Source organism: Sphaeramia orbicularis, chromosome 13, assembly GCF_902148855.1.
Source record: "Sphaeramia orbicularis chromosome 13, fSphaOr1.1, whole genome shotgun sequence".
NCBI classification, from domain to species: domain Eukaryota; kingdom Metazoa; phylum Chordata; class Actinopteri; order Kurtiformes; family Apogonidae; genus Sphaeramia; species Sphaeramia orbicularis.
This window is the reverse complement of record NC_043969.1, coordinates 37,347,111-37,362,952: the sequence shown is the minus strand read 5'-3', so window position 1 is coordinate 37,362,952 and position 15,842 is coordinate 37,347,111. Positions and strand designations below refer to the sequence as shown.

Here is a 15,842-nt window from a genome sequence, read left to right as displayed (position 1 = left end):
TGTGTGTAAATATACACTGGGATTTTAGTCAGATAACATCAGATTTTCTTGGAAGAGGACCCCAAAGCCCACGGTCACATGACCTCCCACCACCGGCAGCACTAAGCCTCTCGGAAACAGAGGGAGAACCTCGAATGCCCCAGTGGGGTTTAGTCAGTCCACGCTGTGATCCAGCTGATCCGTGTGTACCAGTGCAGTTATGTGTATCCATAGATGGCAGTGTGCACCACATACTGCCACTCATTGTTTTGACACAGTGGGGGCACACAATGATCAGCGGACAAAAAAAGTAATTAGGACAAATTCTTACTCATGGCTGACTTATTTCAGCTTCAGTGAGTAATGACTGCAGAGTTCTGATTTCAACCAGAGCTGCTGTTAGATTAGCTTTTTGTTTTTGTTTTTTTTTTTTTAATTTCTGGGTTATTTTGTAATATGTAAAATTTCATGTTTTTGTGCAGGGAGCAGATTTTCCGTCAGTCCACGGAGCTGGTGTGCCGAGCTTACGGGGAGGTGTACTCGGCGCTGAGTAGCCCGACTAATGGCTACAAGGACCCGGAGAACCTGGTACCCAGATCACCTCAGCAGGTTCAGACCTTACTGTCCTGAGAAAAAAAAAAAAAACGCAAAAACAGACGCACCACGAGGGCGAACGGCAGAGTCGGACATCTTGTTATTTAAAGAACTGTGTAATTTGTACAGCGTAATAACATAAATGTATATAAATGTGGCCGTTAAGGTGGGGTTCTTTGCGGAACATGTGGGATGTGGGTCACTGACTTCGGAGAGAGCACATCTGTATATAGAGCCTCGTATGTGCCAGGAGGAAAGAACATTATATGTATATGATCCATTTACTGCAGGCGGTCTGCTTGTTTTTCACTCTGTACAGTACATACAGTGTCTCCCTCTGTTTTCAACAACACTTTGCGGGCAATAATTGTACAAAACAGTGCCTTTTATTGAAAATACTGCACATAAAACAAAGCGATACACTGACCTGAAAAAGCTCGTCTTCTTTTTTTTTTTTTTTTCTTTTTGTTTCCCCCCACATAAGCAGTTGGGAACATTCAATTTGTTCATGGGAGAGACCTCTAAAGCTTCAGAGAGCAAACATTATATTTAATTTCTCGACTGTTTGAGGGTAAAACGGAAAATCTGTCTTGCCATCTCATTGGACTGTTCAAACAATGTCTACCAGGCTGGCTAAGACGTAAAAAACACCACAATACACTGGGCTTTCTAGTTTTTATTTCTGCTTTTATTTGGTAAATTCACAGAGCTAGAACACATCTGTTGAAACCAAAACTGAAATCACAGAAGAACTCAATCTCAAAATGCTATCAATAAAAACAGTACTGCCCATTTCATAACCCAGTTTGTTGTAATACTATCATACTGTTCTGGACACACTGTACCGTTTCCACTGTAATATACCATAGACTCTAAAGTACACACCATTCCATTTGATATGATGGCAAATAAAAAAAAATCATATCACTGGAATCCAACGCCGGCCTCCACAGCCGAACCCCTCAATAAATCACAAATGAAACAGTAAAGATAAGTGAACGTTGATCAGATCTGTTGCTGTGGCCTGTGCACCCGAATGCAGCATTTAATTTCTGCTATCTGACATCAAGGTTTATGGCAGCGGGCCTGGTCTTGGCAGCCCTGCCAGCGCTGAGGCCCAGGATTTCCCCAGCTTTACCGGATGTTACTCAGATATCACTGGCCAGGACACGGAGTACTGGGAATAAATGGAATACCACAAAGTTCAGCATCTGGACGCTGCTCTCCAGTCCTTTAAATAAGACGGCCCTCCTCCTTCTCCTCCTCCTCCTCCTCCTTCTCGTCATCCTCTTCCTCCTCTTCTTCCTCCTCTTCTTCCTCCTCCTCTTCCTCGTCCCCCTCCTCCTCCTCCCCCTTCTCTTCTTCCTCCTCTTCTTGTTCTTCTTCTTTTTCTTCTTCCTCTTCTTTTCTTTTTCTTTGTCTTATTATTCTCATTTTTCTTCTTCATCTTTCTTCTTTTTCTTCTTTGTTGTCTTATTATTCTTTTTCTTCTTCCTCCTCTTCCTCGTCATCCCTCTCCCCTTTTTCTTCCTCCTCCTTTTCCTCTTCCTCCTCTTTCTCCCCCTTCTCTTCTTCCTCCTCTTCTTATTCTTTTTATGATTAATCTTATTTTTCTTCTTCCTCCTCTTCTTCCTCCTCTTCTTTTCTTCGTCTTCTTCTTCTTCCTCCTCATTGTCTTTTCATTTTCTTTTCCTCTTTTCCATCTTGTTCTTGCTGTTCTTTTTCCTCCTCTTCTTGATACAGGGTGGGGAAGCAAAATTTACAAAATTTTGAGGCAGGGATTGAAAGACCCTGTATGACCAATTAGTTTATTGAAAGTCATGAGAATTTATTTGTCACAAGAAAATTTACATAATAGAAAATGTTTTTATTCTATGTGTCCTTCTTTCTCAATAACTGCCTTCACACGCTTCCTGAAACTTGCGCAAGTGTTCCTCAAACATTCGGGTGACAACTTCTCCCATTCTTCTTTAATAGTATCTTCCAGACTTTCTCCTAATAGTTTTGCTCATAGTCATTCTCTTCTTTACATTATAAACAGTCTTTATGGACACTCCAGCTATTTTTGAAATCTCCTTTGGTGTGACGAGTGCATTCAGCAAATCACACACTCTTTGACGTTTGCTTTCCTGATTACTCATATGGGCAAAAGTTTCTGAAAAGGTATGGATAATAGTGTTGGGTATGATTATGATATTATATATGTTTGGTTTCAAAACAATTGACGTAGTGCCTGCTGAGAAAAAACAACTAAATGTTCATTGTAAATTTTGCTTCCCCACCCTGTATTATTCTTGTTATTTTCCTTCTTCCTTTTCTTTTTCTCCTTTTCTTCTTCACCTTCTCCTCCTCATCATTATTATAATTATTCTTATTATCATTCTTCTTCCTCATCATCATCTTCTTCTAATCCTCCTCTTCCTTCTCCTCCTCCTCATTATGATTACTATTATTATTATTATTATTCCTCACCTTCCTCATCTTCTTCTTCCTCTTCCCATTTGGCTCCGAGGTCAGATACAACCAAGATTCTTCAGTGTTTTCAGCCCACTGCAGAAAATGGAATGATGTTTGAGGAGCGCTGTCAGATAACCTACTGTTCACGCATCCTTCACTGGCTACTGGCTTGTGTAAATGTGGGTGTGCGGAGCTGTTTCCTGCTCTATTAATGAGCCAGCAGATGTAAGAGGTGATGGAGTCGCCATTAACAGACAGGTAGCGCTGAGCAGGGTGGCAAACATTCATCCCATCATCCGCTCCAGATGACAGCGCTCCCCTGCCTTTTGCCCGCTGAAGCATGAGACCAGCAGGAATCTGGGTTAAAGGATAATACCAACCTTTTTCTTTTTCTTTTTTTTTTTTTGTTCCCTCCTGCTCTCGTGGCTGGTGATAAAAGTTGATCCACAATTGACAACTTCACTCTTCTCTATTGAAAGAATCTCCACATCTTAACTGCACACTTCCTCGTCCTCCATGTCCTTGCTTCGATTTGTCATGTTTCGCTCCAACGCTCAAGCATGAATCATCATCTTTTTTTTTTTTTTGAAGTACAATTTGGCAACGACTTTGACATGAGGCACGAGGGCCTTGTGTCACAATGTAGTGATTGCGTTTTAGTGTTATGTTCTGTCTTTAAAACGAAGTCCTAGTGTGATGAATTTAGATAAGAAAAAGTCACTTTACGTGAACTGAAACACAAGATAAGATAAGGTTTATTTGTCACATGCACAGTTATACATAGTACGACGCACAGTGAAATGTATTCATGTATCTGCTGACAATGGTAAAACCAAAAAAAAAAAGACATTCAGCACACACTAATAATTGTATATATAAATATAAATGTTTATATTTAAAAAAGTAACTAGTATTTATGAACAATTTAGAGTATTGCCGATGTGGATACAGTGAATGCAATTTAATGGCTTGAGTGATTAAAGTCCTGCATTTTCTGAAACTAAAATGGAAAAAGTGAACAACACGAAATAACATGATAGATGATTATTCTTAGAAACCTGACTCACTTATTCAGGAAGATAGTTTTTAAGCATGTCGCTGTAATGGCCTTTCTTAGACTTATTTCTCTACGGCTCAGTAAAACATATTTTTGGTAATACTTCATATTAAAGGGGTCATATTTTGCTAAACCCACTTTTATTAGTTGTTGCTTCATTTATTTGTGTATTTGGACTCTAATAGTTCAAAAAGTTTGAATATGAACCCTTTAAGTGATGCAAAGCTATCTTTATATCTTTAAATCGAGTGGATTTCTACAACCTGTTTTAATTCTTGCTTTATTTGTTACATCTATAACTAGCTACGTCACGACATTTGCACATATATGGTCAAGACTTCCAACAAACATTTCTCAGAGTATGACATAATTGTTTATCAGCAGCAGTGGTTGTAGTAAAAACTGAAAATATGTCCAAACTTTGAGCTGATTACCAAAAATGTTCAGTTGTTGGTTGAACGGGACAGAGCAGCACAGCCAACAACCTGGAGGGGGCGGGGCCTGAAGTGGCTTATGTGCATTTAAAGGGCCAGCGCTCAAAACGACCTTTCAGGTGTCATTACTCAGAAATAGGGTTGAAGATGGACCTGTGGAGTTGAATTAATGAAGAATTCAGACTCAAGCAGAGCACTTACAGTTTATGTAGACCACAGGGAAATGTTTGAAAATGCATAATTCCATTTTTAAAAAAAAAACAAAAAGCAAAATATCACTCCTTTAAGATACATATGCAGCATCTTGGCAAAGGTTATGAAAATTATGTATGTACAGCTTCCTCTTATACTATCATTATGCGTTTATTTATAGATCATTCAGGGAAAAGCAGTTAAAATCCTATTAAATGCTTTACATTGACTAATATAGTTCCAATGTGCTGGTGATATATACACAGATAAGCATATTTTACCATATTGTAAATCAGGAGCAAAGAAGTTGCTAAAATCTAACTGAATGTAAATTACTTGAGAAGGGCTCCGAATGTTAAAAGGCATAAACAACTGCTGTTATGTACATTTTCTAGTCATACTACGGCTGGAACAAGTGCTTTCTAGTTTAATCTTCTCTCAAAGATAAGACGCTGTCCCATCGGAAGCGGTTAGGAAATCAGTGACAAAATAACGGACTTTGTCCCAGTAAATCACAAAATAAGAACACTTGTACTTGCGCAGTGTTAATGTGTTATCTGTTTTGATTAGGCCCTTCATTTCACACTGTGCTATACTTGCAGATTGTGGACAGTTACATCACCGCCCGGACCCTTGTTAACCACTGAAACACGGCAAAACCTCCTGCGAGTGGACATGTGTTTACCTCCGGAAATTTAATTTATTAAGTCTTTAACGTGGCCTTAGTCACTAGTTTGCAGCATGTTTTGTTCCTGGATTTCTTCCTCTCGGCTAAGTTCTTGGTCTGAATCAAACCACTTATCCCTCCCCTCCATTAATATCCACTATTAAACCCAGTAGAATAAAGACATTAGTTATGTAAGACACTCACCACGCTTTGTGAACTAGCACAGGGCATGGTCGTCTCTCTTATTATGGAGCTGCAGTATCTCCTGCCATGTATCAATACGGCTCATAATTATTTCTCTACATCACCTTTGTTATTGGTGAGAGGTTACTTTATGTCAAACCTTTCTCTCTTTGGAGGCTATTATGTAATTTGTCTATTAGCACAGGAAGGAGGACACTGTGAACTACTGACCTGAAACATGAGCGCGCTGTAATTAATTTTCCTTTCTGATTCTCTACTGTCCCGTCACCCTAATCAGCATTTCATTCCCTCTGTACCCTTTTTTTTTTTTTTTTTTTTTTTAGATACTTCAAACCTGTCTCAAGAGTCAGGAGTGTTTCGCCGCTCGTGATTTTGACACATAACACGCAGTTATTAATGCACGTCCATCTGGCGCTGCTATTGACAGGCATACATACTCCCTGGCTGACCAGATGCATGTCCAGGTGGCCTGATAAACAAAGCATATCAGAGACGCTAACAGCACCGTGTTTGGTTAGTTGTGGGATGAGGAGAGGAGCGCGGAGATGACTGGCTCTCTCCGGCCAAACATTAGCCAATGGTGAAGCCGCTTTGCCCTGGCGCTGTTGGAAAAGGTTGGACCCCCCGATGGTGCCCCAGAATGCTTGTACAGTATTGCGTGTGGCTGTGATACTTCATTGTGTAAGCTTTTCCTCCCAGCAGAAACATGTTTGCTTTTGCTGGTATGAACACTTTGTACAGAGTCCTGGGCCGCACACAAGCATTCAGTCATTTCAGAATTGTGTCACTAATGACCAGATCTGGCCTGTGTTGTTTTTGGATTTTAGTCACCCATAACAACACACACACACAAAAAAAAAAAAAAAAAAGTCTTCCTGTTTTTTTTCCTGCACCGACACGAAATCTGTTCTAAAGCTTCATACGTCAACAAAATCAAATACAATTAAAGATGTTATTTAGTTCAGAGTCTTAAAAAGTCTTAAGTTATATTGCTGTAAACGATTGTGTTTAAATGTGTCTGTTAAATGTCCACGCTGCAAAGAAAGTAACGTTAGTCGACTCAGCTCCACCTGTTCCAACCTGACAACTTCTATTGAAATTAGGAACAAATTATCGCTAACTTTGCAGCCCCTGATGAGAAATGACTCGTAACGGTGGGAATCAAGGCGTTGGAGTAAATAAATACATTTTCATAAATACTAGGAGTCACAGATTTTTGCTCGTATGGCTGTGAAATAGGCATTAAAATCTATTCTAAATCGTCTTTAAACGTCTTAACCCTTTTATGGTGTTAAGGTCATTTTTTATTAAACGAAAAATGGTGGGTAGAATTTTTTTTAATGAATTTTTTCCTCTCATATCTTGATCGTATTACATTTTATTAAAAAAACAAACTAAAAACGAGTAGGATTCTAATTCATAAATGTGATCTAGCAAAGGCAAAAGGCAAATATTAAACATATGCTTTTTATGTTGCGTGAAATTGGGATGAAGTAAACATCTGTTGAGTATTTTAACATAAAATTGTTTGATTATGTTGAATTAAAAACCCACAAATGCAGCAGAATCGCCGCAACCACGAACACTGGCTGGATAACAAAAATCTGAACACCACACAAGGGTTAAATCTAACTTGTAGAAACCTGTAGGAACCCTGTTAATTAGATGGGTTTTTTTTTTAAATGAGTATTCAACCTGATGAATTTTTTTATGCTTTTGTTTTCAGATCACCAACACAAAACTATGTCCATGAACCTCTGAGACACAGACCTATTTACACAGAATGCAGAGTAGAGAACAAGAACATGTAACAAATTCACCATGACTAATGCCTGTGTGAGTAATCCAACATGTTGTCAATCATTACTCACACAGAGAGCACTGTCTCTGCTCTCATTGGCCTGAGTGCCGCCATGTTGTGCGCTTCTTCAAAGCACAGTCCCGTGACTCTCATCCTGAGGCGAAAGAACAGGGCCGAGCTGTGTGTATATGTGTGTGTGTGTGTGTGTGTGTGTGTGTGTGTTGTGTAGCAGGGAATGCAAAGACAGGCAGCCACTACAGGGACAGGGTTTGTTCTTGTCACCGGGGTCAAGGCCACAGACCTGGTCACCCCACTTTCATGTGCCCCTGCTCAGGGACAGTAAACAAACACGACCATGGGCTGGAGTTATGGCCGTGTTATGACACTGGAATGTATAGAAAAGAGGCTACAAGTCATTCATAGTGAAGAGCCTTTTATCTCCAGCACTTTACTCAATAAAAAAAAAAACTTTTAAAATGATATCGCAAACAAAACAGACAACGCATTTTGTGTTCAGGAAAGAAAAACGACACTATCTCATGATTACAAGACAATAATTACATAATTACACAGCTATGAGTAAAGCTAAGCCTGTAATTATTAATAATGATACGATCACCTGACACAGAATAGCACAGATTTTTTTTTTTTTTTTTTTAAACCAGCATTCTCTATTGTTTTCACAACATAACAAAGAAAACACAGTAACATGTATTGAACACACATCAAAACAAGCCCCCCCCAACCCCCTCCAACACTTCTATCACATGTGTCAAGTCTGTTCCTGTTCTGTATTAAATGAAGATGTCTCAGATCTGATGGGAAGACATGTTGTTGATATTTTATTCAGGGTTCTCACAGGGTCTTAAAAAATTTTAACCCTATAACGCCTAACGTATCATATTTGATACATGAGTTTTGAAGCCCTCTACTTGATCAGTGTGATATTTTTTTTCTTGAAAAACCTGATGTATACAGTTAGATACATGCAATACACAGATAATCCACCAGGGGGGAGATATTCGTTCACCAGAGGCCTTTCCAGTGACGCTACAAGACTGTCTTTAATGAGGAAGGAGGAAGAACTTTGACAATTTTGAAAAGGAATTACCAATTTTTTAGACATGTTTGTGTTATATTATGTTTTTATTTGTTCAAAAATAATAATATTTGAGCATTGAGACCCGATGTATCAAATATGATGCGAAATTGAAACTCAGACATGGAAATTAATATTTTTTTAAAAATTGGGGTTGTTCAGAAGAACCAAAAAAGGCTCCAGTTTCAAAGAACTGGAATTTTCTGTCAGTGATTTAATGGTTCAGGGTTTACAGGTTTGAAAGTCTTGAATTTACAAATCTACATTTAAGACCTTTAAAAGGTATTCAGTTTAATATGGTAGGTCTTAAGTTATGTTGCCATCAACTTGTTGGCTCTACTGTGTTTAAATGTGTCGGTTAAATGTCCAAACTGCAAAGAAAGTAACGCCAGTCTACTCAGTTCCACCCGTTCCGACCCGACAATTTATATTGAAATTAGGAACCAGTTTTAACTTTAACTTTAACTTTACACCCCCTGGTGAGAAATGATCATGGAACATTCAGCTAAACACATGTGCACATGAGCTGAATTTGGGAACTTTAAGAGACGGCTCACAAAAGTAAACATGGGGAAGTGCAAATTTAACCCCTGAGGACCCATACAGTCACTGACAACCAAGACCATCTACTGATCTAAACTGTTTAATACCTGTTGATCCACCAATCCTATCAATCCATGTAAATAACTGGTGTAAAATACAGTTTGTCATCTTTTCATGGTCATCATATATGACCCACTTGGACGTTCAGAGACTCCGTAGTGAACGTGGAAACACCATCTTCTTCTACAACATTTATTCACCAGTAAAACCCATGAAGTTTGATAAACAACAGTGGATGGACACACTGTTGATCTTTGCTGAAAAAGTCACTTTTTCTCTGTTTCTGATATAATAGCCTTTGAATTTACTCTGAGCTTTTATGAACATCTACATGGTCAATGAATTAAATGTAGGAAAATACATGATTTGTACTGAAAAACTAAAAATAAAAAGGATAATATTACAATAAGTGGTGATAAAACACTTAAGATGGGTTGAATATAGAGAAAAAAACATTTGGGGACTGTTACAAAAAGTAGGCTTAAGTCTTAAATTTAACTTGTAGAAACCTGTAGGAACCCTGTTATTGTAAAGGTCATTTTCTCTAAAGGGAGAGTTCTTCTTACTCTTGATCTTCTGATGTTTCCCTATAAGAGGGCTCTTACTCTTTTTACCAGTAATATGCTAAAATCTACAAAGATTCCTTTTCATCTTCAAATTATCTGGGTATAAAACTTAGGCCTAAGGGACTAATGGTACTTGAATTTGTAAAATGTTTTGGATGCATTATTTCCCTTCTTGCCAGATTTTTTGTATATCACTACATTGCTAAATACAACGGAAAAGCGTATTTTTTTCCCCTCCCAAACACTGATTTTTTTTAATGTTAATATTAAATAGAAAGAGCACCACAATCCAGTAAAAACATGTCCAGTGTATAAACAGCCATGGCCAAAAGTTTTGGTTGTGACACAAATTGACTTTTTGCATAAATGTGATTTATTTGCTTCTAATAGTCTTGGAAAATGCTCATTATTGCTCAGAAACACATGGAAGAAAAACTGAAGTGAAGCAGCAAAGATGGTGAAAACAAAACTGGTGTCACTGCCAAAACCTTTAGTCATGACTCTAGTGACACAATACAGCTTTTTGTCAAGTCACTGAGTCACATGACATGGAAGACAGAAAAAATAGAATAATGGTCATATGTGGTATGGATCTGATTTTCATAGGTCAATGTTTATTAGATTTTTGCTTCTTTTTTATTTTGTATTAATATTTTTACAGAAATAGTCTCATTTTTTTTCAGCAGATTCAATGTCACATGTCATATTTCGTATTTACCAACAGGCTTAACTATTCATAGCGTATATTCACAGTCTATACCTTTTAGAATTACATGGATCTGATGCCATAATTATAAGATATTTTATTGTTATAAGATAAAGTGTTTCCTATGTTCTTTTGTGAAAAACATGCCTCCATAGTTTTATAAGACACATTTCTGGTTTGGTTTTTAAAGCTTTTATACCTGTAGATAGATTTCTAAGCTAATGGCATTTGTTGTTACACACTGTTGTAGCAGTGGAGGATCAGAGGAAGAGCCAAAAGATTCTCATGGAAAAATCAGACCTAGAATGCTGTATAATATAATGTTATTTATTTTGCTACTTTCCACTAATGTGCTTGCTTGATGAAATTATACCAGGCAAATTTACAATATTTCACATCCCAAATACGTATCTATTTGGTGTTAAAACCATTTTCTCTTTGCATGAAAAACTAATATTAGGAAAGTAAAGAGAGCTGATCTGAGCTAATGTTTCTTTGACAGCTGGAAACCACAGATTCAAGAGTCAAGAAGTTTATTGTCATATGCACAGCAGCACTGACCAATGAAAGTCTTACTTAGCGAATTCCTTTCATATGACTAATGTAAACAATTCAACTAAATTATAAGGAACTAAAAAAAAATAAACTGTACAATTAAAACAATTTAAACTAAAAGGAAACAAGTGGTGGCAGGCACAACAAACCACGCACCTCACATGTATTGTTGCTTATTTTGGCATCGATCCAGCTGATGTCATCGTGTCTATGTGTGCTGATGTCAGTGTATCAATTGCCTCTGTATATGTGGCAATTTTGAAGTAAATTGAAACAAAATTGATAGACATTTTGAAATTTCACCCATTATAGGTAAATGGGAGAAAAAAAAGATGTAAAAAAATTCATAAAAAATTTGAACTTTGACCTACTTTTCCCAAAATGTAATGACATCTTTTCTGGGTCACTGGCAATCTATAAACCCAATTTGGTATGAATTCAACCAATAGTTTTACTCTATAGATATTTGAAATTTTGCCCATTATAAGTAAATGGGATTTTTTTTTTTTTTTTTTTAATTTAAATTCATAAAAAATTTAAACTTTGATCTACTGTTCCCAAAATGTAATCAGATCTATTCTGGGTCAATGGCAATCTATAAACCCAATTTGGTATGAATTCAACCAATACTTTTACTGCTACAGACCTTTTAAATTTTTTCCCTTTTTAAGTAAACGGGGGAAAAAATTCTAAAAATTCCTAAAAAATTTCAACTTTGACCTACTTTTCCCAAAATGTAATCAGATCTATTCTGGGTCACTGACAATCTATAAACCCAATTTGGTATGAATTCAACCATACTTTTGCTGCTGCACACATTTGAAATTTCACCCATTATAAGTAAACAGGGGAAAAAAAATTATAAAAATTCCTAAAAATGTAAACTTTGACCTACTTTTCCCAAAATGTAATGACATCTTTTCTGGGCCACTGGCAATCTATAAACCCAATTTGGTATGAATTCAACCAATGGTTTTGCCTCTATAGATATTTGAAATTTTGCCCATCACAAGTAAATGGGATTTTTTAACATTTTTTTTTAAATTCATAAAAAATTTAAACTTTGATCTACTGCTCCCAAAATGTAATCAGATCTATTCTGGGTCAATGGCAATCTATAAACCCAATTTGGTATGAATTCAACCAATACTTTTACTGCTACAGACCTTTTAAATTTTTTCCCTTTTTAAGTAAACGGGGGAAAAAAATTATAAAAATTCCTAAAAAATTTCAACTTTGACGTACTTTTCCCAAAATGTAATCAGATCTATTCTGGGTCACTGACAATCTATAAACCCAATTTGGTATGAATTCAACCAATACTTTTGCTGCTGCACACATTTGAAATTTCACCCATTATAAGTAAACAGGGGAAAAAAAATTATAAAAATTCCTAAAAAATGTAAACTTTGACCTACTTTTCCCAAAATGTAATGACATCTTTTCTGGGCCACTGGCAATCTATAAACCCAATTTGGTATGAATTCAACCAATGGTTTTGCCTCTATAGATATTTGAAATTTTGCCCATCACAAGTAAATGGGATTTTTTAACATTTTTTTTTAAATTCATAAAAAATTTAAACTTTGATCTACTGCTCCCAAAATGCAATCAGATCTATTCTGGGTCACTGGAAATCTATAAACCCAATTTGGTATGAATTTAACCAATAGTTTTGCCTCTATAGATATTTGAAATTTTGCCCATTATAAGTAAATGGGATTTTTTTTTTTTTTTTTTTTTTTTAATTCATTAAAATTTAAACTTTGATCTACTGTTCCCAAAATGTAATCAGATCTATTCTGGGTCAATGGCAATCTATAAACCCAATTTGGTATGAATTCAACCAATACTTTTGCTGCTACAGACATTTGAAATTTCACCCATTATAAGTAAACGGGGGAAAAAAATTATAAAAATTCCTAAAAAATGTAAACTTTGACCTACTTTTCCCAAAATGTAATGACATCTTTTCTGGGTCACTGGCAATCTATAAACCCAATTTGGTGTGAATTCAACCAATACTTTTACTGCTACAGACCTTTTAAGTTTTTTCCCTTTATAAGTAAATGGGGGAAAAAAAAGATAAAAATTCAAAAAAAAAATTTCAACTTTGACCTACTTTTCCCAAAATGTAATGACATCTTTTCTGGGTCACTGGCAATCTATAAACCCAATTTTGTGTGAATTCAACCCCTAGTTTTGCTGCTAAAGTGTTAACAAACAAACAAACTGTGCCAAAAACAATACCCCTTGCCTCCCCTTCGGTGGGCGGGGTAATACAGAATATAAACTGTACAGTATGCAAGCAAAAATAAATAGGTAAAATAAAATAAAGCGAGTAGTCTGTGCAAAGAGTAAGGTATCAAGGTGCAAAAAGATGCAAGATACAAAATACTGTCTTGGTGGTAAGCCACTGAGTGCAAATATTATTACTGTTGTTGTGCAAATATGCAAGGATGTGTATATGCTACAGGTGCTAAACATGGTGGTGGTCGGTGTGTTTGTGTGTGTGTGTGTGTGTCGGGGGGGGGGGGGGGGGGGGGGGGCTGCACAGAAACAGCCCCAGAGGCCTGAGAAGGGAAGAAGACAGCCCCAGTTACTGAATAACCCAGAGCAGCAGTCCCGTACTCACCTTTCCCCTAATAGCCCTTCACCTTCCGAACCACGTGAAGTGGGCCTGTATGCTGACTCCCCACAGTGTGATCCCAAACGCACACTCGCACCAAGAAAGCTTAGCCAGTGACGAAGGATCACAGCGGCGTACGTACACACAGCGAAACGTAGCCACAGTAGCAGAAAAGGCTAAACAAAAAAAAAAAAAAAAAAAAAAAAAAAAGTAGCAGCTTAGTGTGATTATTACTGCTGCGTTGTACCATAATGTGCTGTTTTTTTCTGCAGGGATTTGTCGGAATTGTTGATCGATTGAACACTTGAACAGATCTTACTTGTTAAAACCGCTTTTCACAGGCTTTCCACCTCTCATGCATTGTTTGATCATGTTTAGCTACCGCATTAGCCATGTGTGTCCAGCTGCTGCCTGTTTGCGTCTTGCATCCAGGAGTTTTCTTATCAGATTTAACATTTCACTGAAACATTACAGGGAGCGCTAACATTTAGCAACGTTTCTGTTCTGAGGCTAAACTTAGACGTTTTTCACGCAGCTGGGCTTCGGAGCAAAAATTATGTGCAGTTGAAGTGTGTGGGAATGTGTGTGTGTGTGTGTGTGTGTGTATGCCAATGTGTCAGCAGAAAGCCACTCCCTCCCATTGTAGCGGCTGAATGAGTAAGATGTAAATGGAAAGTATGAGTCACAAAACCTACAACTCACAACAATAATATTTAGCATGAGTAGGGAACTCGGAGCAGTCTGAAGAAGGTAGATGGGTGATTAGTGGCTTTATAGCAGACTGGGAGTGGCTGTGTGACAAAACTGCTGGCCTGACATCATTAATCCATCCCCGGCCCACACACTCTCCACGCCAGACTGGTAAGGGAGGTACCGGCTGAAAGACGTGATGCTAATTCAGTCCGGGGTGAGGAGCAGAACCAGAGCGATCCAGATCAGCCACACAGAAACATGTGCCCGTTCCTTCATCATATGGGTGTGACTGGGTGCTTTCTTAGTAATGCCCCGTGTCAAAGAGAAAGAAAAAATAATAATAAAAGGAGTGCGCGTTCTCACACTACAGGGTGCAGTCATTGCATTCTTTCTATAGAAGTCAAACTGAACAATTATATATGGGTGCTTCTATGAAATTGGGACTTAAAAACAGGACAGGGGGGCTAAAAATTCAAACAATATGTAGACCAGGGGTGTCAAACTCATTTCAGTTCAGGGGCCAAATTCAGCCCAATATGATCTCCAGTGGGCCAGACCGGTAAAATAATAACAGTAAAAAAAGTAAAATTCTATTCTGATCAGGTTTACATCTACAGAGTTTCCTTAACCCTTAATAGGTAACCATGGTGCCCCCCACAGCTACGGTGATAAAAACATCTAAAAATGTTATTTTTTAGTCAGTTACAATACTTTATTGCTTATAGTATGAAAGGATAGCAATGAAACGAAAAAAATATAACAAAATTGTGCTTTATTTTCCAAATAAATTCTCCTTTACTGCGTGAAGTATTTCCTTCACTAAAGTTAACAGAAAATTTCAAAAAAGTTTCACATGTTACAAATAAACACACTACATTGCTATAACACATTTGCAATACAGTTTCAATAAAGTTTCTCTAAAAACTAAACTATAACTAAAAACTAAACTAACTACACAATTGGGTAGTACGAATAGGCGCTCACAAACAGTCTTCACAGAAGGAAAACTGACGTCATAAACACTATCAATCGATAAATGGTCATCATCTGATTCAGATTCTACTTCTAAATCTGCAAGCTCTATCCTAATATCTTCATCACTTAAGAGTTTTCCTCTTAGCCATGGCCTCACACGATGTTAAAATTACTCAAAAAAGATTAAAGCACTGAAGGTTAGCGTTATTAGAAATTTATAATATCAATTATTGATCATATTCTGAAATACCTGAAATGGAAAAAACAATAATCAATATATGTTAAAGGTAACCTGGGGTCACGGGCGACCCCAAAATGTCTGTATTGCCTATATTATTCTACGAGTTAATTTTTTGGTTCCATTTTACTTTTCAGATCCCTATACTAGGAGGGTAAATGAAGTAACACACACGAGCTTCAAATAAAAACATAGAAGACATAAAAAATTAAAAACGTGGGGTCTGCTGGGACCCCAGGTTACCTATTAAGGGTTAAAATCTGAATAACATGAACAACTTGAATTGTCTGAAGAAAAACAAATGCAATTTTAACAATATTCTGCCTCAGTTTATCAGTTTATCATTTACACGTGTGCATTACAATTGAACAAAACATTTAGTAACAGGCAGAA

At 37.2% G+C, this 15,842-nt stretch overlaps 1 protein-coding gene across 1 annotated transcript in view; it reads left to right on the top strand.

The window, feature by feature from the left end:
- The window catches only part of cog6 (component of oligomeric golgi complex 6), a 49,765-nt gene extending 48,765 nt beyond the window's left edge, over positions 1-1,000 (top strand). The window contains exon 19 of the mRNA XM_030151973.1: positions 462-1,000. Coding sequence (XP_030007833.1) covers positions 462-609 — 148 coding nt within the window. The 3' untranslated portion in view covers positions 610-1,000. The remainder of the gene's footprint in view (positions 1-461) is intronic.
- The last annotated feature ends 14,842 nt before the right edge of the window (positions 1,001-15,842 follow it).